The 26,896-nt window shown below is 44.1% G+C and overlaps 1 protein-coding gene across 5 annotated transcripts in view; it reads left to right on the top strand.

Moving 5' to 3' along the window:
• The window catches only part of GCLC (glutamate-cysteine ligase catalytic subunit), a 39,757-nt gene extending 12,946 nt beyond the window's left edge, over window positions 1-26,811 (top strand). Inside the window, exons 2-16 of one of the 5 annotated variants that reach the window (XM_082414333.1) lie at window positions 5,385-5,497; window positions 6,331-6,513; window positions 8,717-8,848; window positions 10,426-10,484; window positions 10,603-10,736; window positions 15,515-15,589; window positions 16,062-16,178; window positions 17,261-17,399; window positions 17,816-17,928; window positions 18,712-18,804; window positions 19,102-19,206; window positions 23,671-23,752; window positions 23,829-23,932; window positions 24,019-24,139; window positions 25,202-26,811. In XM_082414333.1, coding sequence (XP_082270459.1) covers window positions 5,385-5,497; window positions 6,331-6,513; window positions 8,717-8,848; window positions 10,426-10,484; window positions 10,603-10,736; window positions 15,515-15,589; window positions 16,062-16,178; window positions 17,261-17,399; window positions 17,816-17,928; window positions 18,712-18,804; window positions 19,102-19,206; window positions 23,671-23,752; window positions 23,829-23,932; window positions 24,019-24,139; window positions 25,202-25,413 — 1,782 coding nt within the window. In that variant the 3' untranslated portion in view covers window positions 25,414-26,811. The remainder of the gene's footprint in view (window positions 1-5,384; window positions 5,498-6,330; window positions 6,514-8,716; window positions 8,849-10,425; window positions 10,485-10,602; window positions 10,737-15,514; window positions 15,590-16,061; window positions 16,179-17,260; window positions 17,400-17,815; window positions 17,929-18,711; window positions 18,805-19,101; window positions 19,207-23,670; window positions 23,753-23,828; window positions 23,933-24,018; window positions 24,140-25,201) is intronic. The other 4 variants (XM_082414334.1, XM_082414336.1, XM_082414335.1 and 1 more) reach the window with 4 other exon arrangements.
• The last annotated feature ends 85 nt before the right edge of the window (window positions 26,812-26,896 follow it).

Here is a 26,896-nt window from a genome sequence, read left to right as displayed (position 1 = left end):
TAGCAGGTCTGCATCCTGCAGACCCTGTCTTCAGCAGGTCAGAACTGCTCTCTTGGTGGGACCTGCCTCAGCATCCAGGCACCATCAGATGCGGTGATGAAGGAGACCCTCACTGTGGTGAAATGGCATTGGACTTGGAGGTCTGGAATCGCTGTCACCTGCCCCTGGGGACCCAAGGGCCCCTCTGAGCACAGCAGTGACTTAGGAGTTGCACGTCCTGTTTCGGCACTGGCTCTAGGTCTCTTCAGAAAGCATCACCCTCCCTTTGTTGGGTGGGTTAATCTATCACCAGTTCCTAAGAACTAAAGCCCTGAATTTCTCATCTCTCGATGGTGGTCCCTGAATTTGGGCCAACTTCATCTCTAAACACACTTACAGGGACCTAGCTTGCTTTGTCAGTCACCTGCTCCAGGAGAGCCTGGGGCCCTGAGCCAGCACTGCTGAAGCCCTGAGTTCTCCTTTACCTCATGGGAGTCCTTCAGGGGCCCTGACCTCTCACCCCCCTCACCGCCCCCTCCCCAGCTAAGCGCTGCAGAGAAGTTGGTCCAAGACACCCTCTCTTGTCAGCCACGTGGTGACCAGGACCCTGTTCTCAGGAAAGAAGCGAAGAATTCACTTGTCCTCAGAACCTAGAAGCTATAGTACTAACCTGCAGGTGTTTTGAGGTAAATAAGAACTATTTATATTTACAATATTATTTCTTTAGGAGGACGTGTCTTCTGGCTTAGGTTTCTGAGTTGCAGAGTGCCCGTGTTGGTGGCCACAGCAAACATCCCCTTTGGTAACGTCATGTGATGTGCTCTCTTTTGTGAGGTTAATCTGTGGGAGCAGACTGGTTGGGTTCCACTTTGGTTCAGAAATAAGGTAGGAGTGACTTAGCCTGGTCTTTATAACCATCAGAAAATGAAAACTGACACAACGCCTGAAGTGTAGTGGCATGGTTAACAAAAATCAGCCAGTGTCGATTCAGAGGCCCCAAAAGTAAACATCTCATACCATTTGTAGGACATGAAAGAGCAGATCGGCATGCAGGACTTTCCTTTGCACCAGCAGTAATGCATCAGTAAGTGTGTCCAGATATAATTCCAAGAGGTGGTTTTTCTCGGGTTTAAGTCCAGTGCTGTCCAGTACAACTTCCTGCAGTAATCGAATTGTTTGCAATATCCAGTTAGGGACTTAGGAACTGAAGTTTTTATTTTACTTTAATTTTATTTTATTTTTTATAAATTTATTTTATTTATTTTATTTTTGGCTGCATTGGGTCTTCGTTGCTGCTTTCTCTAGTTGCAGCGAGCCGGGGGATACTCTTCATGGCGGTGCACAGGCTTTTCATTGGGTGGCTTCTCTTATTGCGGAGCATGGAGTCTAGGCGCACAGGTTCAGTAGATGTGGCACATGGGCTCAGTAGTTGTGGCTCGCGGGCTCTAGAGTGCAGGCTCAGTAGTTGTGGTGCACGGGCTTAGTTGCTCCACGGCATGTGGGATCTTCCTGGACCAGGGCTCGAACCCGTGTCCCCTGCATTGGCAGAGGGATTCTTAACCACTGCAACACCAGGGAAAACCTACTTTAATTTTAAATCTAAAAAGGTCACATGTGCCTAGTGTCTACCATAAAGGAGAGGGTGTTTTTTTTTCCTTTCCTTTATTGAAAGCTGTCATTGTCCCCTTTATGAGATTCATCACAATTTTCCCTGCTCTCTCCTGAATCTTAAAATTTTTCACTGAGGCTTCATATTACTAATCTTGGCATGTGAAGAATTTGTTTTGGTAATGATTCAAGAAAGTTACTTTACGTAATCGTATAGGAAATTCATCATTTTACGCAGTGTTAAAATTGAGATTAATGTATTATACATAAAGAACCTCCTGCTCTGTTAGCTGAAGTCCTGGTCTAGGACACTAGAGGAAGACCAGGCCAGGGCAAGGCCACGTTTATTTTGTGTAAACTTTCCTGGCATGCACCCTGTGTTATTCTGTGGTATAAAATGACATTTCATAGTGTGGGAAAAGTCAGAATATAGCAGATACTATAAGAATTTCATGTAACTTTATTTTTGGCCTGTGTGTTTCTTTCTTTTTTTGAAGTATAGTTGATTTACAGTGTTGTGTTTCAGGTGTACAACAAAGTGATTCAGTTATACATACATGTATATACACGTACATGTATATGTATACACATATATATATTCTTTTTCAGATTCTTTTCCCTTATGGGTTATCACAAAATATTGAGTATAGTTCCCTGATGTAACTTTAGAGTAAACTACTAAAACATTTCCTTTTGGGGAAAATAGAGCAGTTTAAAATAACACTTCAACAGATAGTTATAGTCTTAAATGTCACCATATACAAAGGGTTCCTGGACCTGTGGTGGTCACCTCAAGTTCACCCACTGTTTCAGGCACAGCTGCTCTTCTGGTCTTGCCACGCAGGTCTTCCCTATTTCACTACGAGTGATTTTGAATCCAAGTAGCATCACCATTGGTTCTAGCACCCCTTTGGGTGCTCCAGGCTTGAGTATCTTGCTAGATACGGAAATGGGTGCCATCCAACTGGATGGTTGAAAGTGCTCAAAAATATTGGTCATTAGTATTTTGCTGTGTGAGGAAACCATCTTCTGGGCAGAAGACACAGTCACTAGCTTTAAAACAGTTTACAGTCTAGAGGCGGGACTACTGTGACATGGTCTCCAGGGGTGGGCCCGGTTTATCTGCATCTCTGGGCAGCCAACCAGGTGATTACGCTGCGGTCAGGGTGGTGGTCAGGGGAAGCACAGGGGTCGGGGGTGGGGGCTGTATTTATGACGACCCTCTCCTTTGCCTGGCCACCCCCCTCCCCCCAGGAAACCTTCTGATACCCCAGGCGGGACCAGACCCTCCTGTTACACGTGCCCCAGACCCTTCAGCTCCCTTGAGTTACTGGCTGTCATTTCAGCCACCTGTGAGCTTGAGAGCAGGAGCCACATCCACCTGGCTCTGTGCAGTGTTCCCAGCACCTGCCGACCACAGGACTTTGGGTGAAAGGACAAAGGGTGTGGAGGCAGCAGGACGCTGTGTTTCAGCACTGATGGGTCATCAGCTAGTTAGAGCCTTATCACAAGATGGCTGTGGGCTTGTTCAGGAGTCAGTGTAAGGAGAAAACCGGGTCTCTTAGACGCAACGGGTGGTTCCAGCCGAAGTCAAGACTGCTTACTGCTTGGGCCGGTGGAATGGAGGAGCTGGCCCTGAATCCTGAATTGTGAATTTCTTTAGGGTGGCTGCGGACCCCGCCCCGCAGCCCAGCCCTCCTGGGCTGAGCTTCCCCGCACCTTCCCCCTCCTCGGCCTGACCACCCGGATGCAACCCCTTCTCCAGGGTGTAAGGAGGCCGGAGTCTTCATCCCAGTGCCTGGGAAGCAATGTAGGCCCTCACTGTCCCCCAGGGACACAGTGATGGGTTCCCTCTCTCCAGAGGTCAGACACATGATAGGTTAAATACTTCAGAGAGGTGGCCCGGGGACCTTTGTATAACATTGTTTCAAAGGAATTTGAAAATTCCTTTTTTCTAATGTACACAGAAATTGACAGAGGAACTTTCTCAAAGTACAATCTCCCTAAATAAGGAACTGCCTGTAGCTGCTTCTGAGTCTTATGGAACTAGATTGTTTCCAAATTAAGTGCTGTTTTCACCTCAGCGCTGATGACTTGAACTCATCAGTAAGACAACTCTCGGTCTATTCAGGCTGCTGTAACAAATACCACAGACTGGGTGGCTTAAACAACAAACATTTACTTCTCACAGTTCTGGAGGTTGGAAAGTCCATGGTCAGAGGTGCTGGTAGATTTGGTTTCCAGGTGAGGTCCCTCTTCCTGGCTTACAAAAGCTGTGTTCTCACACAGTAGAGAGAAATCATCTTTCTCGTCTCTTCTTATAAGGGCACAAATCGCGTCACAAGGGCCCCACTCTCCTGACCTAATTACCCGCCCCCCCCCCCAAGTCCTCACTTCTAAATACCATCACATTGGGGGTTAAGGGCTTCAACGTAAGAATGGTGTGGGGGGCAGTAACATTCAGTCCATAACGACAACTAATAAAAATTCATCGAAGGTTTATTTTTGTTGTCATTTAAACCTGCCAGGCTATTTCCCTATGGTCACTACCATTTTTTCCCCTTTTATATTCCTTAGCTGAAGGGCAAACCAGTCTCTTGAATGGTACTATTTCTGTGATAGGGAGGGCTGACTCAGATGCCTTCCACCTGGACGGTGGATCTGCAGACCAGAGCCCCCCCATCAAAGGGGGGCTGCCCAGCCCCAGCCCCTCTGGACCCAGGCGTCCTGCTGGGTTTCCGGGCTTTGGTTTGTTTTTAAGGCTGGGATCTGGATTTACATGTGAAATGTCAGGTAGATAAGGTAGATAGTGGATGTATTGTTGCTTGTCTCTTTTATGATACGCCAAAAAAAGTACTTTCTGGGGATTGGTCTGCCACGTGCCACAAGTTTGCCATCTCTTCTCTGTCTTGGGGTCTTGGGCAAAGGGTGCTCGCAGGTGTTTGCCTGAGTGGTCCAGCTCCCGTCTTTTCACTTACCTATGGATGATGTGTGTCTTATTTTAACCGTAAATAGTGAGTCACAATCTTCACTACTAATACCAACTATCATGACTTACAGCATGCAATTTCAGGGAAAACAAATGCAGCTTCTATTTGTACTCTGCCCAGAAAAGTCTTACTTTGGTATTTCACTCTTGATTTTTTATCAGAATTCCACCAGGTATTGTTATGAATGCACTAGCGCCCCTTGCATTGTAAATTCTGTATGAGTTCAGAGTGGGGGAAGTGGTCTTAAATTATTCCTGAAAAACCAAAACAAAATTGCCGAAACTCCTAAACTAACACCTCTATACTGATTTTGATTTAACCGTCCATTAGTGGGGCTCATAGTGGGATGATTAAATAATGTACCAGTGAGGAAGGATAATCTACCTTGATTAGAACGCGCAGGTAACCCCTTTCATAAACTTACAGTAAGCCCACCGAGGAAATACGTTGTAAAATGCGACTACTACTTGCAACTGCAATTTACAGAATCCTGGCTTTGAAATACTTCTTTCTCGAAGTACAATTTGTCAAAATGGGCATCTTGACCTTTCTAAAAGGTATTAAGTAGAACGGGGGAAGACGGAATCACGGAAGAGCCCTTGTCCTCCCACAAGGCCACTGTTGGCCGTTCTCTCCAGGTTTTCACATTATGCAAACCTCACTCACTAAGCACCGTTGTGTAAGCAGATGTGACTCCTCAGGACACTGTCATCCTTTCCAACCTTCACGTTTCCCTACTTTTCCTAAAGGTCACATCAAGCACGAGTCTGGAGGAATGTTCATCTTTCTCTCCTTTATTTTCAATAGGTGGAATACATGTTGGTATCTTTTGATCATGAAAATAAAAAAGCCCAACTGGTACTGTCTGGAGAGGAACTTCTTGAAACTCTGCAAGAAAAGGGGGAAAGGACAAACCCAAAGTAAGCTGATGTACTGAAGGCTTCTTTGAGAGTTTCTGAAACTGTTAGAACCACTGGAATATCATCTTTCCTTCCACGTACAGGAGACAGGAGAGCACAGCAGTTTAGGACTCTGGCTCTGGTTCCCAGTTGCCTGGGTCAACTCCTGCTTCCTCTGCTTAATAGCTGGGTACCCTTAGGCGAGGTACTTAACTTCTCTGTGCCTCAGTTTCCTCAACTATAAATGAGGGATAATAATAATACCTACCTCTTAGGGTGTAGACATTCTAAATACGTTAATAAGCACTTAGAAGAGTAAACTCAATATAAAGTCTGTTTACTATTTAAATTTTTTTTTTTTTAATTGGCAGTTACCAAGATCACAAACCATGGTGTCAGAGAAAACTTGCAGATGGGTTTTGCTTGGCTGGCAGGATGTTTTTAAAATATTTCTTTATTTCAGTAGACAGAGGTGAAGGGGGCATGTACCTCCAGTTCATTTTTCTACCCACTAAATTTTGGGAGGCTGGGTTTGCATTTGGAACCCAGTCTTAAACCGAAGGAGGCCTTAAATCCCCACGTCCTTCCCCGCAGAGTGGACAGGCTTGCTTGCCTTGGACAGTGCATGCCCTGTGTGTGTCTCAGTTATTTATAAATATTTTAGACCCAGCTCTTGTAACCCTTATGTAGTTGAAAAGCTGTGGAAGATTAACAACCACTGGGAATTGTAAAGAGTTCTTGGCTTCTTGTATACCCAGTGGTTTCTAAATTTTTGGAAGCAACTTTTCAAAACTAAAAATGGAGCAGACTGCAGCAGAAGAATAAGACGGACTGAACCCTTTTCTCCTCTGTAGCCACCCTACCCTTTGGAGACCGGAGTATGGGAGCTACATGATCGAGGGGACACCTGGCCAGCCGTACGGAGGGACCATGTCTGAGTTCAACACGGTCGAGGACAACATGAGGAAGCGCCGCAAGGAAGCGACATCTCTACTGGGGGAAAACCAGGCCCTCTGCACGATCACTTCGTTTCCCAGGTTAGTCCCTGTGTCAGCGTGCATGGCTGGCATTTCAGAGCATCCGGGTATCAAGAGAGCAGATCACAACCCAGCACTTGACCCCACAGCTCTCATGCTTTGCAGACGGTTCATCCTCATCACACCGTGTCTGATAGAATCTGTAACATTAGAGCTGCAGGCAGAGTCGCATGCCAGCCTCTGCCAGTGGTGGTGGTGGCCGGGGGGGACTGTGGAAGGACCCGAGGGCCACAGACTCCGCAGGCCGAAGGGAAGGAGCAGTGCACAAGGAAGGATGTGCGTTGACCCCCAGATCAGATCAGGGGGCCCCAGATGGGGGGCTGGCATCAGCGCTCCCAGGGTCTGTTGATACATATTAACAAAGAACAAGGGAGTCACTGGGTCATGTTTGGATTGTGCTGAAAAGATTTAGGATTTGTCATCCAATCTAGTTATGGCTAAAGTTTCATAAGAGTAAATATAAGGTAAATATGAACAGTGAAATTCTGTCCTTAGCTTAGTATGAGGTACGTAAATATCACACAATTATACGTAGGACCTGTACTCAAGAATGCAGTTCTACCAAATCGTAAATCTGGTTATCTCTGCTAGATATCTGTCAGATTGTGGCAAAGTATGCTTACCTCTCCAAAGTTCAAAAGCACTTTGGGGATTGGTATCCGTGGCCTGGAACACTCTGAACTATTTTTATGCCTTCTTTTTTTTTTTCTGATAAATGTCCACGATGAACATAGGCATTCACAGTCACACCACTGGTCTTAGGACACTTAAAGGGAATTTTCTTTTTTAAAATCTCCATGGTCACATATAAATAATTGAAACCTTATTTAAACAACTCATCAGACGTTTAGAGAAGTATCTTTTTCCTTCTCTTAAGTTATTATGAAGGGAGGAGAGTTGAGCTAGGAATAAGTTTTATTCTAAAAATCTAATTTTTTTTTAAAAAGCCTAACCATATCTTTTATGATGAGAGGGCGTTTTTGGATTTGTAAACAAAACAAAGATAATAATTATTTGTTTGTAGAAGCCTCACCTTACATCCACAGTTAAATGATAAGGGAAGTTTTATTTCGGGATCAAGAGGGAGAGAGGAAAACTCAGTTTCTTCAGTGTAAACAGGGTGATTCTCTTTCTGTAAACAGGTGCAACTGTAGTGTGGCCCAGTAACCCAAACAGTGGTCATGTGACTGTTTACATTTAAATCAATCAGACTTGCATACAGTGAGAAGTTCAGTTCCTCGGTCTCATTCGCCTCCTTCCACCTGCTCAGTACCCATCTGGGCAATGCAAGTCATGAGCATTTCCATCCCTGCCGAGGTTCCGTTGGACGGTGCTGGTCTGGAGGAAAAGCGGGGCTGGGGGTGCGGGTCTGAATCCTGGCTGCCCGCTTCCTGCCAAGTACACACGTGCTTCACCAGCCTGATTCCGGTCAGCAGAGAGCCCCCCAGATCTCAGTTTGTCACTCTCTGCAAGGGCTTTTCCTAAGGCTACAGGCTGTCAGTGAATAATGTACAGAGCTGCAGGAACTCTCAGGAGCCCCCATCATAGCTGGGGCTGTTTTCCAGATAAGATCGGCAAGTTCAGTTTGCTGTTCACAAGGCGAACGTGGGCGGCCAGTTTTATAAAAGGTGAGGTTGAAAATAAGACACCGGCTAGTCTTGGCTCCCAAGCCAGAAGTTTCCCACTGCCGATCTACACCCTGCTTTGTTTCTGTGTTGGAATTAAAGCTCTTCTTCAGGTCAAGTGAGATAATAGGGTTGGGTTTCAGCCTCCAGAGGGAGATCTGGGGGTGGGTGGACGGGGCACTGGCAGAGAACCTGCCTGATCTGGAGCGATTCATGAGGTGTCTGACAGAGGCAAGAAACAGGAGGCCTGTCCCAAGTCGAACCAGGCTGATGGGGAGGTGGTGGTATGCAGGGGTCAGAGCTCGTAAAGGAAGACGCCTCAGAAACTGCGTGGGGGAAATAGCCAAGGCGGCCAGGATGTAAGTAAGTGCTCTGCAGACCCTGAGTGGACGGAGGCTTCTGATAAAATCAGCAAAGGGCTGCAGTCACAAGAGAAGAGCTTGGTGAGCAAGACAGACTGCAAAGGCATGGCTGCAAGGGGCACAGTGTTTGCAGAACACCTGTGTGCCGGACCCCTGAAAAAGGCAGCGTTACACATGCACATTTTTAATCCCTGAAGACAGATTCTATCTCTTTAGTTCTTCAATTTGTTGTAGATTAGGCTGCCCTGGGTTCACGCTGCCCGAGTTCAAGCCCAACCCAGTGGAAGGAGGAGCTTCCAAGTCCCTCTTCTTTCCTGATGAAGCGATAAACAAGCACCCGCGCTTCAGGTGAGTGTGTGGATGACTCGGATCCCTGGATCCCTGCCCTGGGGGTGCAGTGTCCGTCCCGCAATCATTACTGAGCGGTTCCTGAATTCCAGCTCCTGTGGTAATTAACCAGAGGAGCCGCAGACCCACAGCTACGCCTGTTCTTGGTCCCCCAAAGCTGCTCGGTTGGTGCTGCTTGTTTCCAGGCTGGATCTGCCTGTTTTCCAAGTGATCCTAAAGTTGTTCACTTAGCCACAGATGCATTTCAATCCTAGTTCTGTTAACACCTGTTTGGAGAAGCTTTCTTGTCATTATTTTTACCTCTTCCTCCTCTGAAAATTACCACCAGTATCTGTGGTCTTCTCATTCCACTCCATATACCTTGACACTAAGGTAAAATATGTACAATACCTGTGTATATAGTAGGCACGCTCTACCTTCTGTTCCACTAACTTCTAAGTCTGTTAGTCTGTAGTTTTAATTCTAGGGTTTCAAGTTGCTTCAGGGCCCACACCAGTCTGATCTCAGCTTTGTACCTTTGAGTTTCACCTGTCATCCTGAACCCGGGCTCCTGACCTAGAGTTAGGGACCTGTGACTTCTCAGTGTTCATTCCTGTAACAGGTCTGCACACCTGCTATGTGCAGAGTCCGTGGGGAAGATAAAGACATATAAACATAGTTTCCAACATCAAGTGTTTATAGTGTGCCAAGGGGAATGTGGAGATATTCAGCTGCAAGAAAAGGTAGATTATGACAGGTGTCCAAAGATGGTAACACCAGAGAGAGGAAGGTGCTTCTGACTGAGGGGGTCAAAAGCAGGCCTCCTGAGAGAGGTGACATTTACACCGTCGACAGCAGCACTGCCCAGTAAAACCATAATGCAAGCCACATGTGTAATTTTAGTAGTAATTTTGTAGCCACATTAAAAAAGTGAAAAGGGTAAACTTATAGTGTATTTTATTTAACTCTACATATCCAACTTGTGACCAGTATTTTTTAATTATTAATAAGTTTTACTTTATTTCTGTACCAAGTCTTCAAAATGTGCTGTGTGTTCGCCCTCAGAGCACGTTTTAATTAGGACTGGCCGCACGTCCAGTGCGCACAGCCACAGCTTGCCAAGGGGCTTCTGGATCAGACATCGCAGGCTGGAGGATAGTGTTAATGCTGCAGGATGGGTGGAGGGAGTGATGAGATTCTGTGGTCCAGAGATGCCCGGGGAACATGAGTACCACAGTTTGGCTCAAGTCTTTTGACTTAACATGGAAAATGTTAGAAACATAGGGTGAGGCCAGACCACGGCAGACCTTGAACACTTGAGCTTGGTTTGGTGAGTCACACGGAGCCGGGGATCAGGGCTTGGGCAGGAGAGAGAATGACATTCTCAAACAAGAGCCAGAGGACCTGGTATTAATGCAAAGCCTTCTTTCAGGAAGTCCCCTCAGAGTCTCTCGGTCCACATGAATTTTCGGTAGGGATGTCTTAGAGGATTAGTTTGAGGGAGGATTTCATTCCGTGTACTTGCATATTGTCAAATTTTTCTTTTGCATGATGGTTCTTAGGTGACCAACTTAGGACATTTGTTGTCTGTTTTTTAGTACCCTCACCAGGAACATCCGGCACAGAAGAGGAGAGAAGGTTGTCATCAACGTCCCAAGTGAGTCTACAGAGGTGGCGGGTGGGAGGGGACCTCCCCCATTGTTGTTAATCCTTGACTCTCACCCATTTCTTGCTCTTTTCTTTCTTTTTTTTTTTTTTTCCAACTAATACTGCAGTATTTCAGGACAAGAATACACCATGTCCATTTATAGAAACATTTCCTGAGGATGATGAGGCAGCAAAGGCTTCTAAGCCCGACCACATTTACATGGATGCTATGGGCTTTGGGATGGGCAATTGCTGTCTGCAGGTATCATTTCAAATATCCAGAGAGGCAAGCTGTCCTCATCCGTTTCTATTTATTTACTTCTTTTCTTTATATGTGCATGTTTCCTTTTTAAAAATCACATTTTAATCAGGTTGAAATAGTAGCTAGTACTTCTTTCTGAAAACCAATGAAGTTATCTTAGTAAATTCACTGGAAGTTATCTCTGGACAGAATTTACGGAATGTACAGTTCACTACAAAGACATAGTTGTTAATGAACTTAAAATGTGAAATATTCCGCAGTCACTGTCTCTGTTCTCTCTGTGCCTAATTTTTGCTGCCATCTAGTGACTAGCTTTGAGATTGTAAACATTGCTCAGACCTTATCATTTCTGAAAATAAACTCTGGATGCACTCCAGTGAGCTTGTGATCCAAGGGAAGGATTATATGGACTTTAAATTTTTATTTTCCTGCAAGGCTATCTAGTGGTATAAAAAGAATAAATATCTAGCAGCCCATGTTTGCCTTGCCCCTGGCTAAGTTTCACAGGAGGTATTTTAGAATAGCCTTTCTCTCAAGGACTTGGTTAAAACTTCCCCTGGATCTAATCAGATTACTGGCACCTGTGGCGGGGATGGTGTCCCACTTCACAGGGGACCTGGAGCGCGGAGCAGGAACCCATCGGGCTGCCCACAAGCCTGTGTCTGGGCTTTAGCTGTAACTTCTCAGGTATTTGGGTAACTCCCCTTCTTCTGGTCTCGGTTTTCTCAACAGCTGAAAGAAGGGTTTATATTAAGGCTGCTTCTAGGTCTGTCTCTGAGCTAATATTCTTTAATTGTTTTTATTAACAACAGTATTGGTTTTAACCTTTTTTTTTTTTTTTTAAATTTTATTTATTTATTTATTTATGGCTGTGTTGGGTCTTTGTCTCTGTGCGAGGGCTTTCTCCAGTTGCGGCAAGCGGGGGCCACTCTTCATCGTGGTGCGCGGGCCTCTCACTATCGCGGCCTCTCTTGTCGCGGAGCACAGGCTTCAGAAGCGCAGGCTCAGTAGTTGTGGCCCACGGGCCCAGCTGCTCCGCGGCATGTGGGATCCTCCCACACCAGGGCTCGAACCCGTGTCCCCTGCATTAGCAGGCAGAATCTCAACCACTGCGCCACCAGGGAAGCCCGGTTTTAACCTTTAATTTGTTTAAAATCATGTTAGAACAGAAGTAAAAGTGGCACAAAATTAAAAGTTTCAAACTGAAAATTTCAAAAGAAAAAAAGAGGGCCTCTTGTTATTATCCAAGGAGATTTTATCCAGTTCTGATTATTTGCTGATTGGAGCGGTGTGAAGCCTGACCCCACATGAGCACCCCCCAGCCCACCCCCAGCCCTCAGTCTGCCTGCCGTCCACACGGCTGGGGACCCAGCATCCCATCATTTCAGGCACCTGCACACAGACACACACCTTCTTGCACATGTATCTTGGATGTGTTTATTTTACAACTATGTATAATCAAAATTGAATGCCAGAGTCAGATTTTCACATGCTAAGTGTGTTCAAATAACCATGGCCAAGGATACCATTTCCCCTGCTTTCCCTGACTTATATAGGTGGTATAAAATGTGTCTTGCAAACAAACCTAGGCTATGAGTTTCCTTCCAGATGGACACACTCATAAAAAAGAGACCCGTTGACTTTTAACTGCCTTATCTGCTTCCCTATCTTAATTCCAAATATTTCTAAAGAGAACCATTAAGCTCTAGAACTTACAGTGCACAGCTTTAAAATCTATCAGTGCTCTTGGAGGACCGATTGCCTTTTTTTCTTGGTTTAATATTAAACCAGGGTGTTTTGCCATGGACAGCACAGTTGCCCCATTCCAAAGGGATAGTCTTTCCCTTGAAACACTGTGTTTACACAAATAAATATGTCCTAATGGTAGGTAGTTTACATCTTTATTGCTTGTAGATACAGTTTTCCATCCAATTTAAGCTTTGTTATGGGTTTAAGGTTGTTTTCTTTTTCTCAGTGGTGTGTCCAGCACCCCACTTTCAGTACTCCACTTAAAAGTCTTTAGCACAGATAATGTAAGTATACGGTAAATGAGACAAATTCCATCAATCACCACAGAAATCTCTGCTTTATCTCTTTAAGTGGAACACTAGAAACTACTTATTACAATAAGGCAAAAAAAAGATGGTTTCAAAGTTTTTGTTTGTTTGTTTGATTTTTAAGGTCAGTGAGCATCTTACTGTACAGAACAAAAAGTACTTCAACTATATTCAAATTCTTGACTCTTGGTGGGGGGCTTTGCAGGAATCATTTAATAAGTTCATGCACATTGTGATAGGCTTCCCCCCGCCCCCCAAGAAAATCTTGTGGCTTCAGCACTGGGTTCTGGACAAATTTTAGATATTTAGGTTTCTAACATCAATTTTTCATACTTTCTCTTTTTTTTTTTTCCCTCATCAGTTTTCTAGTGACATTGCTTCCCTTCTTTATATGATACTTTAAAAGGATACCAGAATCCAAAACCGCTCATATATTCATATCTTTTTAAGGTGTTAAGAACTCTTTTTTTTTTCTTCCCCCACTAAAGCCATTACTACAGTGATGTCTCAATGGCTCAATCAGCCCTGGGGTAAAGAAGCTAGTTACTAAATATACTTAGAATAACTAAGTCGTATCACTGTTGTAACTCGGCTATTGAATTCCAGTTGCCGGTTTTCTTAAGCATATTTTTCTAGGGTTGACTTTTTCAGAATTTGCCTGTGAATTGTCTAGTATATACTAGGCCATCTAAGAGAAGCCAATCAAAAAACTGAAAAGAAAAAATGCTTATCATAGGATCTTCTTAAAAACAAAAATAACAGACTCTAAAATAGCTAAGAGTAACTCAAAAAAGGACCTAAATAAACTAAGAGATGTATGTTCAAAAGCATTCAGCAGTCAAAACACTCGGGGGAACATTTAGGTATTCCTAATCTCAATCCATATAAGTTTGGGCTGTAGGGTCAGCTTTTCAAGTATCCCTCCATTTTATAAAAATAAAACTTATCTTTGCTCCTGTGTTCTCCTCTTTAGCACCCTCTTTCCTTCAAGACACTCTATTCACTTAATAAATATTAAGGACTAAGTGGGTTTCAGACCCTGTCCAACACACTGGGGATAGAGAACCGCAAGGCAGACCCCTGCCCTCCTAGGGCTTACACTTTAGGGGTGGAGTCACAGCAGATAAGCCTGTAAATACTCTGCTCGCCATCTCCACCACTTCTCATTTAACTCTTACCCACAGACAAGGTGACTTCTTCATTCCCACCTCTTGGCAGAAACTGCCCTGGTTTGGGTTATTAGTGACCTGTCAGTTCTTCTCAATTTCTGTTTTCACCTTTGACATTCTTGCTCCTTTACACCTGTGACACAGCTCTTCTCCGTGTGTTGAATTAATTTGTAATGGCTGGGTACCTATCATTATGTTTTAATTAAAATATAGCCCTGACTTAATAATTCACATAGAAATGGTAGGAAAGTCAGGACACAGTAAATGGTCTGAATCATCGTTTTCTGTAGTCAGTCACCACACTGACGTGAAATGCCATGAATTCAGCGGTTAGACCCTTGAGTCTCCAACAGAAGTCCTCTGCCATTTAAACAAAAGCCAAAACAAAACAAAAAAAAGCAAAGTTGAGACCTGGCTAAAACTACTGGAACTAACAGGTTGCGATTAGAATAGTAAACCTTCACTCAGCTGCTAGTTCAACTATTAAGCACTTAAATTATTTACTGCACCAACACAAAATCCAAAGTGTCATTATTAAATAACAACAGGACATGAGAACTGTTCCCAGTTTGCAGTTATTACAAATGTGCCAACACAACCACAGTTTGTGTTCCCTGCCCCTTCCGCTGCCCCAGCCCTGCAGAGTGCAGCACTTTTTTTTTTTTTTTTTGGTTTCTTTTGGGTAATTGTTTGGAGAGGATTTGCACTAATCAATTACGTGATGTCCTTCTCTGCCTAACTCTTAAGTGTCCTACTTACCCCTCTTCTGCGGGCTTCCTGGGCAATCTGCCCTTCTTAGTACATCATCTGGGCCTACTCCCCAAATACTTCTCCAGCTCGGATTTTTCTTCCTGGCCCCAGCCCTGGAGACCAAGCCACTTAAAGGGCTGTTTCGCTCTTCCTTGGCCTCATAAGCCCATTGTGTCCTGGCGCTGCTGCTTGCCATCTGTCCGAGGAGCACCCCGGCCAAAACCCAGGTCACTCCTCGCTGTCTGTGCCCACTGGTCACCAGGCCTGCTTTGGCCCTGCTGTGCCTCTTCCCACCACACTTCCTCAGTCTTTCCCTGGACAGTTGCAGTGTTTTAACTGCCCTCTCTTCCTTCCTCCAGTCCTGCCCCCTTCCCAGCTATTCCCCATTGTGCCACCAGCGAACTCTGAAACCCATCATTCGCATCTCCACATCCCCCTTTTGTACCAAAATGTATACAAGCCCACAGATGTGGATGGGCAGCTGTAGAAGGAAATAAGTCAGTGGAAGAGGAAATGCCTGGCTGAACTTCATTGTTAATCTAGGCCTTATTTTTCTTTCCTGACTTCTTAATCTTAACTTAACTTTGGAACATGGTTATTTATAGTAGATGTGAACATGATTAAAGCCATTTTCTAGCAAAATTCATCCGAGACAGCTCTTAAAACTCCTGTATTCAATGTTGTCATCAACGGAATGACCATCACGTGCCATGACCAACCACCTTCCTTCTCAGACTTGGCTCCTTGTGGAGGATGGTACTGATTTTGTGTTGTTGTTTAATAACTTGAGATTCTTAAACAGGTAACGTTCCAAGCCTGCAGCATATCTGAGGCCAGATACCTTTATGATCAGTTGGCCACTATCTGCCCAATTGTCGTAAGTAGAAATCACACCTAATTTTAACTACTTCTTTGTATAAAATAAAGACTGCACGTGCAAAATTTGCTGACCATGTACTATTTTAGTCCAGTTAAGACTTCATTTAGAACTGAACTAACATGAATAATATGCAGACTTAGAGCTAATGGATAAGAGTCTAAGCTGTGGAGTTTACCGTTGCCGGTAAGGCATTTTTGTGTTGAAGTGTCGAGCTTGAGCATAGCCGTTTTCCCCCTCCCATCCCGCCTGTCCTCACGGTATAGAGAAGATGATTTAAATGAATCAGAGGCAAGGATTGGAGTCACTTCTGGTGTATTTCACCATGAGAAGGCAGGTACAGTAGATGTAGTAGAAATCTGTAGGGGTTGCATAAACTTATTCTTCCAGACCAGAGGTAACTGCATGGAGCTTTTTTCAGCATGTAAATGACACTTTGAACTTGCAGGTGCTGACTTCTGTTTGTTTTTAGATGGCTTTGAGCGCTGCGTCTCCTTTTTACCGAGGCTATGTGTCAGACATTGATTGTCGCTGGGGCGTGATTTCTGCATCTGTAGATGATAGAACTCGGGAGGAGAGAGGACTGGAGGTGGGAGTGATTTTCCTTAATAGTCTTTTAAATCCAGCAGGTAAAATGGGGATATTGTCACTACTCACAGTTTTCAAGTCGCCCTTAAATTTTTATCCTGAGTGGGTTAGTCACACATGGGAAGAAGCTGACAGGTTATCAACCTGTCTTTGGCTTCACAATGTGTGTTTGGGGTGAGAATGTGGGAAATGTGATTTGGTTGCGGGGGGAGGGGTTCAAGTTAATTTTCATCATTTGTTGAAACCAGTATTTGTTTTACCTTCTAAAATTAGTAGTACAATTTTTCTATATTTTGGGAGTCAGTGCTGATGGCTGTTTTTACCAGAAAGCTTTTTGGTGCTACATGAGTGCTTTGTCTGTGGTGCTCTCTGCTGTGGAAAGTGTAATCTGTTGTCAGGTTCTTTTGCCTGTTACAAAGGGTTAGGTTTGCCTAATAAGGGTAGGTTTGTGCCTCTTGTTTGCATGTTGAACTGCATCTCTCCAACCAAGACTGTGCATCAGAACCACCTATAGAGATCTTTAAAAATAAGTACCCAGGCCCATCCTAGCCCAGTGAGTAAGTATGTCCAGAACTGGGACCTAGACATACATGTTACTAAAGGAGCCCTCACAGGTGATTCTAATGTTCTCGACCTGGGCTGCCCTATTGCTGCTCTGCTCTTTATGTAATTGTTCATAAATTGTTGAACATGCCTTCTAAGTAGAAATAAACTTTAAAGCAGAAATCATTTTAATAGCTTTGTTTTACATTATAGTTTTATAGTTTTGCTTTCAACATTGGCATTTTCCTATCTTAATGAGAATGAAGGTGATCCACTTTAAAAAAAAAAAAAAAAGAAATATATATATTTTTAAGTCATATCAGAAAACAGACTACTTAAATTGTCTTCAGATTTTTTTTAATATAATTTTTCTAATACTTTTCAGGATTAACTAGCTTTTTTTCGGGATCTCATGTTCAGGTTGGACAGTTTTATGTAATTACATATATAGTATATAGGCTTTTAATATAATTATTTGGGGTGTTAGTTTATTTCCACATCATTTTATGTGGCATTCATTTGTGTTTTTTTCAATTTTAGCCACTGAAGAACAACCACTATAGGATCAGTAAGTCTCGATACGATTCAATAGACAGTTACTTATCTGAGTGCGGTGAGAAATATAATGACATCGACCTGACCAAAGACAAAGAAATCTATGAACAGCTGTTGCAGGAAGGTGAGCCTCTGTTCCTTTTGTCTAGATTTGATTGTAAGCCTTTAGTTCTTCAAAGCCCTTTTAAGCTCATTTGCTGACTCCTGGTCTGGCTTCTATTTTTAATGTGAAGTCTCTTTTCTCATGAGGCTGCTTGTTCTTAAAGTTTCAAGTTCCAAATACTTGTGAGATCTTGACTTTTAGCAAAAGGAACTGACTTTGGAGGTCTGTCCCTCGGTCCCCAGCTCTGCCCCCACGGGCGTTGTGTAAGGAGCGAACACACTCCATAGGATAAAATCCTGGGAGACACGAGAATCCTGCACAGCCCAGCCACTTCCTGAGCTTCTAGATGCCCTTTCTTCAGACTTCCCGAGCTGTCCTGCCGTCTTTCTGGGCATGGAGAACAGCTCTGAAGTGAGTGGTGTGACCTCTCTCTGCAGGCATCGATCATCTCCTGGCCCAGCACGTGGCTCATCTCTTCATTAGAGACCCGCTGACTCTGTTTGAAGAGAAGATCCACCTGGACGATGCCAACGAGTCCGACCATTTTGAGGTATCTGCTCCGCTTTGAAGGCGTTTCACTTCACCGTCCAGGGTGGAGGCCGCTGTCTGGAGGGGCAAGGCATTGATGACAGTAGAAGCCTTCTATGACCTCCATGACCCAGTGCAGTGAAGATTTTAAATTGGTTCAAGTACCCTTATTTTATGATTCTTACTCTCCGGTTCTGAATTTTTCATTCAGTATTTTCTCGTGTTTTCATAGCGATGAAAAATGCAAATGTGCTGCACAGAAAAATAACACGACCGCTTCTTTCAGGACTGCTGTTGTGTCACCTAACTTCCGTTAAGCACTTTCTGTTTTGTCTCCCTAGCAGGTCACGCTCACAAAAATCTTAAATTGTACATTTTTTTTTTTTTTTTTTTTTTTAAATTTATGGCTGTGTTGGGTCTTCGTTTCTGTGCGAGGGCTTTCTCTAGTTGCGGCAAGTGGGGGCCACTCTTCATCGCGGTGCGCGGGCCTCTCACTATCGCGGCCTCTCTTGTTGCGGAGCACAGGCTCCAGACGCGCAGGCTCAGCAATTGTGGCTCACAGGCCTAGTCGCTCTGCGGCATGTGGGATCTTCCCAGATCAGGGCTCAAACCCGTGTCCCCTGCATTGGCAGGCAGATTCTCAACCACTGCGCCACCAGGGAAGCCCCCAAATTGTACATTTTTGTATTTGTAAATTGAAGAGTGTTTGGTATGGACAGTAAATGGTCTGCTTCACGTATTAAATATCAAATCATCTTAATACCTTACTGGAAAATTGGTTTTATTCTCTGCTTTTTGAATACAGAATATTCAGTCCACAAATTGGCAGACAATGCGATTTAAGCCTCCTCCTCCAAACTCCGACATTGGATGGAGAGTGGAATTCCGGCCCATGGAGGTATGCAGCCCGTCGGCAGGAACCGACTCGGACGCACCCGTTCCCAGCCACCTGCCACCCACCCGCAGCCTTGTCAGAAGCTCGGGTTACTTGGAAGGCAGCACAGATCACGTGTGTGCGTGTTACACGCAAGTGCAGCAGCTCGGGAGGACTGCTTCTGAGAATAGATTGTGGGCAGAGGCTTCCAGACCCAGGTGGGAGGTTAGGAGATGCTTGGGAAAGACATGACCCTCAGGGGCCTCTCAGGGAGAAGCTGTTTGCACGGCGGGCCCCTAATGTCTCGGGCCCCGTGTCCAGGTTCAGTTGACAGACTTCGAGAACTCCGCGTACGTGGTGTTCGTGGTGCTGCTCACCAGGGTGATCCTTTCCTACAAACTGGACTTTCTCATCCCGCTGTCAAAGGTAAGGACGAGTTTCAGTGTAGGGCTGGGTGTCTGTAGGTTATCATCCGTGGCTCATTTACGGATAATAATTGTTTCAACTCTGACCTCACTTAGGATTGTTCCTCCCTTAGAATAAAATGCTCTCCTTCCACCCTATTTTTTTTTTCTTTTTAAACCTAAGTTTGTGCTAGAGATTTTGGTACCGTTTTGGTGGAGACTCCTGGAAAAAAATGTTAATAGTAGCTCCTTACTCAGCCCATTTGGAAGACATTTAGGGTTGCATTTGAACAATCTCTAGTTTCTAGAGGCTTTTGACTCAAGATGATGGCGGGAGGGATTCCCACAAATGGGTTTCGTCCTGTCCAGTCCCAGGCCGATCACGATATTAGACTCAGGACGGAGGGACGTGTAACTTCGGTAGTGCAGGGAGTGGAACCAAACTGGAGAGGTTTCCGGAGAACATAGTTGGCGCTGCACTACTGGAAAAACAAATCTGAATCAGCCTCAGCCCAACAAAAACCAAGAAGGAGCTTTCTGGAAGCAGTTTCCCGGCAGAGCCTTGGAACAGTTCCAGGCTGTGAGGCAGCAAAGCTGGGGGCCGCGGGGCAGTAGCCAAGTGAGTATAGAGACCTTTGGTTCCTGGCCGGTGGGTCTCTGGGCACAGAGAGTGGCTGGGAAAGGCTGCCGGGCGGAGTGAGGGTCTGCCGGGGCTCAGGGCTGGAGGGAAGAGGAGCAGAGCTGCCCTGTCCCACGAATAAAGCTGCATAGCCGAGCATCTGTGCCTCCCCTGCTCCGCTCCTCCGAGGGGCTTCTCCAGCCTGCACCTCCCTCCACCACACACACGCGCGCACACATGCACACACACACACACACACACACACACACCCTGAATGTGGTACAGCCACTGGGGAGATGAACGCACGTAAGGGGGGTTCACGTGAGCCGCCAGTCCAAGCCTTTGCTTATGAAATACACTTGACCCTTGGACAGCACGGGGGTTAGGGGCTCCAACCCTCACACAGTCGATAAATTGCGTGTAACTTATAGTCAGTTCCTCCGTATCCGAGAATTCAACCAGCAGCAGATCATGGAATGCTGTAGTATTTACTGCTGGAAAAATCCTCATATAGGTGGACCCACGTTGTTCTGGGGTCAGATATAGATGTTTGAAAGTCAGTATAAAATTGAAAACTTTAAAAGAGAAGAGCCCATGGGCCTGCAGAGTATATTATCCTCAGTGAAATACAGTTAATTTTTTTTTTTTTTTTTTTTGGCCGCGTAGCATGTGGGATCTTAGTTGCCTGACCAGGGATCAAACCCGCACCCCCTGCGGTAGAAGTTCAGAGTCTTAACCACTGGACCACCAGGGAAGTCCCAAAACACAGTTAATTTAGAAACTGGAAAGAATTTTTAAATAAATTCTCAGTGCCCTCAAAGAAATTCTAGAGAAAGGTCACATCTTAAATAAACAAGCCCTGTGGACCAAAGAACATTTGGAAAGTAAGAGTTCTCAGAAACAAAGGACGTGGTAGCCACACTCAGTATGCTTACCAGTAAGCAGGTGTGGTTGAAGATCAAAGTCTGTGATTTAGGGGAACCAAACTGAGATTCATCCCAGCAGGATGGCAAAGAAACAGAGATTATGGGAAAAAGGAAGAGAGGATTTCTCTGGAAAGTTCAGGGTTTGTATCAAAATTTAGAAGAAGAGAACAGTCTATACAAAAGAGATGTGAGATACAATAAAGAAAATAAAAAATAGAATTACCCCTGAGTGAGAGTCCACTGAGGATGAGACAGAATTATTTAAAGAAGAACCCAAGTCTAGGAATTTCTGAATCTCAAAGAGAAGATCAGTTGTCCAGACAGGAGAGGAAATTAGGATACCTAAACTTCCTGCCAAGAGGGAGAAGAAAATCAATTGATATCATTTCTCATCTACAACATCAAATGCTAGAAGAGATGGCGAGAGGTCTACAGAATCCGAAGGGTAAAGAATTAGAACCATGCCAGCCAAACTAGTCTTTAAATTCCAAGTGATTCTAACAAAAAAGATTAAGTTAGGGCTAAAGTAAGCCAGAAATCTTATCTAGCAAGGGGACAGTGGAAGGAGGGGAATGGTAGATACTTCTTAATGCTTGACATTTGGAGAGAGAATTTCAAAACTACTTGTCTAAAAGTAAGGAAGACCACTAACAGTATAGAAATAGGGTTCGTCGCCTCTAATCTCCTAGCTAAAGAGGTGGGAAAAAAACAAAACTTCCTGGTGCCACAAAAGCGGGTCTGGGGCCACGGGCGTGATAAGACATTATGGTCCAGAGAACATACAGTGGTAAAAATAAGATGAAAACAAATTTGAATAGACTAAATTCTCCTATTCAAAAGCTAAAACAGGTGATATAAAATAGCAATGTAATGGTACATGTTGTTTGCATAAGATATACTTAAAACAAGGACAGATGTTGACAGTAAAGAGCTCCATAATGACCTTTTAACAATTCAGGAAGGGCAAAGTCTCAACAGACAAAATGTGAGAAGGTCTTAAATGAGATACAGGAAACAATTTTATATACTCTTTCAAGATAACATTAGAGCCATTTTTTTTTTAAAAACATAAAGTGTAGCAAACATTTCTCAGCAGCATAAGAAGAACTTAAAGGCACGGTAGTACAGTGGGTAAGATGTGGCTTCCAGGTGAGCACTCAATTCATAAACCACTTGCACTACTTACTAGCTTTTTCACCTAGACAAGTTAGCTGTCCTCTCAGTGCCCCAGTTCGCAGGTGTAGAACAGAGACACGTGGGCTGTCGTAAGGCCATGTGGGGTTCATGGAGTAAGTCACTTAGCAGAGTTTCTGGCGCGTTACTCAGTAACTGACAGGCCATATAATCAAAGGATGAGAAAGGCCACAGGGGAATTAAATGACACAGTTAATAAGCTTGGTTGTGTCACCTGATCACAAATCTTATACCATGGCACACCTTTTTTAAATGCCCTGAGGAAGAATAACAAATTAATTAAGGAAAATTTTCACTTCTCAGAAGTAGACACTGTACAGGATACATTCCCACCAAAATTCAATAAGAAAATGTTCAGGAAAAATTTAACTCTTGGAGATTTTAAATCGTTTTCCTAGTAGGTTCTAGATTTAAGTCAAAACTAGAATTATAGATGCAAACTAGTATATATAGAATGGGTAAACAACAAAGTCCTACTGTATAGCACAGGGAACTATATTCAGTATCCTGCAATAAACTAGAATGGAAAAGAATACATATGTGTATAAGTAAGTCACTTTGCTGTACAGCACAAATTAACACAATATTGTAAATCAACTATACTTCAATAAAATTTTTTAAAAAAATGAATTATAGATTGTATAGGAAAATGATGCTGGCAAAGATAATTTCTAAGGGAAAATCACAGCTTTAAGTACTATAAACAGAAACATTAAAAATAAACCTAAGTAATTAAATTAAGAATCTAAAGAGCTGTAGTAAAATTACAGCTTTTTAAAAGGAATTCATAAAAGCAGAAATTAAAACTGGTGATCTTTGTGAATTTTTGTCAAGACTAAGAAAAATACAAACGTTATTAGAAATGAAGCCGGATGTTCCTAGCCATGATAGAATTTTAGATTGCTTGAATATGTTCCTGTGTCTAGATTAATCCGAAGGTCATATGTGCCTTAAAACAAAAAAAATAATGATAGGAATTAATCAGTGTGAGGGGGCAAAGCTACGTAATCAAAGACTCTGTACTGACCATCCCTCTTCAACATGACCTCTGACTTGTGTCTGTTTTGTATATGGAGAGTCCCCTAAGGTTTCATTACAGAAATAAGTGACTACTACTAAAAAGTTTTAAAAGCTCTACTTTGAGGGTCTTAAAAAGTCATTGGAGAAATGGAGAATTCACAAATAGGGGTTGGGGTCTCCTGAGGGAGTGGGCACGGCAGAGCCGCAGGTGGGCAGGCAGCATCGGTGACCTGCCCTGGGAGGGGTCACCTTATTCCAGATCCCACAGCCAGCCTATGAGGCAGCAAAACCCCAGGGGCAGGGAGGGCATAGCCCTCAACTCCAGGTGGCAGGAGAGGCAGGAGAGTGAGTCTGGGCTGTGAGGAGGGACCAGCCCCCTGACCTGCCAATGCCATAGATTCATCCCAGGGTGTCTCAAGGGACCTCGAGATGTGGGCGGCCTACATGAGTGTAAGTTTCGCATTGATTTTTAAGGTAAGCTTCTCTTAGAATTGCCCTTTTGTTATTAAAAAGCACATCCCAGCAGTCTGGGGTTGAGGGACACAGCCCCACATGACAGTGCAAAGTCTTATCTGGCCGCCAGCAAGCGCTGGCTGTGGGAGGCTTCTTCACAGATGGGTCCAGACCGCGAGGTGAGCGAGGCGCCGCAGCCCCCAAACGCGCGGGAGCAGGAGTGCCCTGACTTCAGCAATGTTCTGACTTGGCTGCGATTGTTTTCCTCCTTTAGGTTGATGAGAACATGAAAGTAGCACAGAAGCGAGATGCCGTCCTGCAGGGATTGTTTTATTTCAGAAAAGATATTTGCAAAGGTACTGCCTCCTCTTGCATTTTTGGGGTCCCTGTAGGCCACACGGGCCGCTAACACCCTCTGCACCCCTCTGGCAGGTGGCAACGCCATGGTGGACGGCCGCGGCAAGACCACAGGCAGCACCGAGCCAGCGGCCGAGGAGTACGCGCTCATGACCATCGACACCATCATCAACGGCAAGGTAGGGCCCGTGCCCCAGCTACCCGGCCCCTCCCCCATCCCCCCGCCCCCGGGGAGTCGGCTGACAGCGCACCCCACGTCTTGCAGGAAGGCGTGTTCCCCGGGCTGATCCCCATCCTGAACTCTTACCTGGAAAACATGGAGGTGGACGTGGACACCAGATGCAGTATTCTGAACTACCTGAAGCTGATTAAGAAGAGAGCATCCGGTATGGCATTCTGTGCTTTGCTTTTTTAAAAATCTCTTAACGTAGGCAGACCCTCACAATCTTACAATATTCACTTTTTAAAGCAGTCTTTTATTAAAGTATACGGTATCCTAAATCAATGCACTTTTCCACATTGTACCATCTCTGCGGTTGGATGCACCTTGTAATCCTTGACAGTCACAGTTTAATTAGCAGTGCTTTTTTTCTTACTGGTTCGTACAATAATGCTGCTTCTTTAAGCCGATGGCCTCTTAGGCAATGAAATACAGTATCTGGATTGCCTGTCCGACATTTATGCCCGAATGTGTGTGTCGTGAGGCACCCTGGGCTCTTTGCACAGTGAGTCTAAGCCAGTCCTCAGGTTAACTAATAGCACAGCTAGGACGGTGGCCCTCCAGCCTGCCTCCCTACAGGGGCGCCCTGGAACCCCACTTTCTCAGCTTTGAGATCATGGTGGCCGGGGAGCTGTCAGCCGTGACTAAGAGGACAGTAGCAGTGCCATCTGTATTTTGCTCGAGGCTTCTGTAAAATTTCCAGACCCACAAAGGATATACCCCGCCCCCAAATGCTGTATCTGCCAGTTTCTGTCTTCACGCATCTACTTTTCATTATTCTGTCCGCCTCTTTGATCAGATGGCTCTGGGGAACTCGGGGGCCCTCCTGTCCCGGGGCAGTCTCGTGACACCGGCGTGGGCAGGACGTGGCCAGATGGGAGAACTCGGGCTCTAGTCCACACACGTTGGCTCCCATGTCTTAGAGCCGGCAGCATCACCATGTGGGTGGCATCTGACAGGTGCCGTAGCAGTGGGATGTGTGTGTTCTCGCTGCCTGCCTGCAGCATGAAACCCTTCCCCGGGAGGAATTCTTCCAACATTACGGCCACGTAATACAGCTCGTTCCTGGCCCCTGCCATGTGGGTACACCAGAAGGCCACACTAATTCTTCTTCAGGATTGTATTATGTGGGCCAATAAATGTCAACTTATGAAAGAAAAAAACCAAACAAACAAAAAAAAGCCACTACCATTAAGTTGTTAAAAAAAAAAAAAAATTTTTTTTTCAGGAGAATTAATGACAGTTGCCAGATGGATGAGGGAGTTTATCGCAAACCATCCAGACTACAAACAAGACAGTGTAATAACTGACGAGATGAACTATAGCCTTCTTTTAAAGTGTAACCAAATCGCAAATGAATTATGTGAATGCCCAGAGTTACTTGGACCAGCATTTAGGAAAGTAAAGTACAGTGGAAGTAAAACTGACTCTTCCAACTAGACATCCTGCAGAAGGAGAAATGCTTCACCGTGTTAGTGAAGGACTGACCGCAGGATCAGCCCATGTGCGTGGTGTGAAGACCAGATAATAGCACTGCACTGTTTCCTGAGCTGCTCGGCAGAAGTGGGTTTAGGCAAATCTAGAGTTTATACAGTGTACATGTACATAGTAAAGTATTTTTATGATTAACAATGTATTTTAATAACACTGTATCTAAAGTCATTTGTGAGCTGGCTTGTACATTTTTCAGTTCTGACTCTGGAGCAACTACTGTGGAAACGGTTTTGTAAATGTAACTTACTGATAACTACTATATCTGCATTCCAGAGTTTAAAATGTTTACTGTAAATTTTTGGTTTTTTTAGAAAGACTATACCTGGGACCTGATTCACTGAAATCTGTCACTTCACCTTGAAAACAGTTTGTCCTGCTAATTTTCTTTGAATCATCTCCTTTGGCATATACATAAAATCACTGTTGAATCCACCAAAGTGCTTTGAGGGGAAGCTTGGATTTCCGGCACCTTATCTATGATGATTCTTTGGTAATTGGAATAGCTAACCCCTCGGTAACCCTGTCCCAAGCTTTTCCCACTAAACAGAACCCACTGAACTGACAGTACTTTCTGTCTGCATTTGCTAATTTTGGCATCAAGTTTGAAGACAACTCTGGAGAAAGACTCTGAGTTCATGCGTAGTGATTATTGGGGGTGATTTTTTTTATGGAAAAAGGGGGAGAATCGTTTTTCTTCTTGTACATAACAAGAGTAATGTCAAAAATGCCACCAGCTCTTCTGTTGTGGTCACCTGTTTATTCTGATTGCTGCTGTCTTACTTAAATTTTCAAATCAAACGCAGCTGCTGAAGTTTTTGTTTTGTTACTTTTTCTCTAGTTTCCAGTAAGCATATTACAGACATTCTTCTAAAAGCCATTTATTCTAGATTTTACCTGGGGATTATTCTGCATACTACTTACCTTCTCTGCGAAACTCATAAATAAATCATGATATGCACTAAGTTTTGTGAATCAGGACCCTAAATGTTTAATTGTAAATAATTTAAGTTTCACACAATTGTTAGAGCTTTTTGTTGAAGTTTTATTTCCCCAATTAAAAGTCTTAACTGCTTCTGAAAAAACTATGTATAGTAGATTATGCAAACTTTACAAGCATAAATATCTAAACTGTCATGCTAATTTTAAGAAATTGCCATAAAGCTTCAGCTAAACCTGTTTATGTTTAGATACTAGGGTTTGTGCTATATTTCATACATGCATTTTGGAGGATTAAAGAATGCCTGTTTTTCCTTTGCAATTTGCTTGTGTAAATTCAGCTTGTAAAAAGGCAGTAAAGTGTTTGTGGTATGAGGAAATAAAAGAATGGAATTGGCATTGTGAAAACTCTTGAATGTGTGAGTTCTACAACTAAACGGATGGTGGTGAGGGTTGGTTTTTTTTAATTAGCCCAGATATGCCAGGAAATGAT

This window comes from Balaenoptera physalus (assembly GCF_965194825.1).
Source record: "Balaenoptera physalus genome assembly, chromosome: 11".
NCBI lineage: Eukaryota > Metazoa > Chordata > Mammalia > Artiodactyla > Balaenopteridae > Balaenoptera > Balaenoptera physalus.
This window is presented reverse-complemented; position numbering and strand designations above follow the sequence as displayed.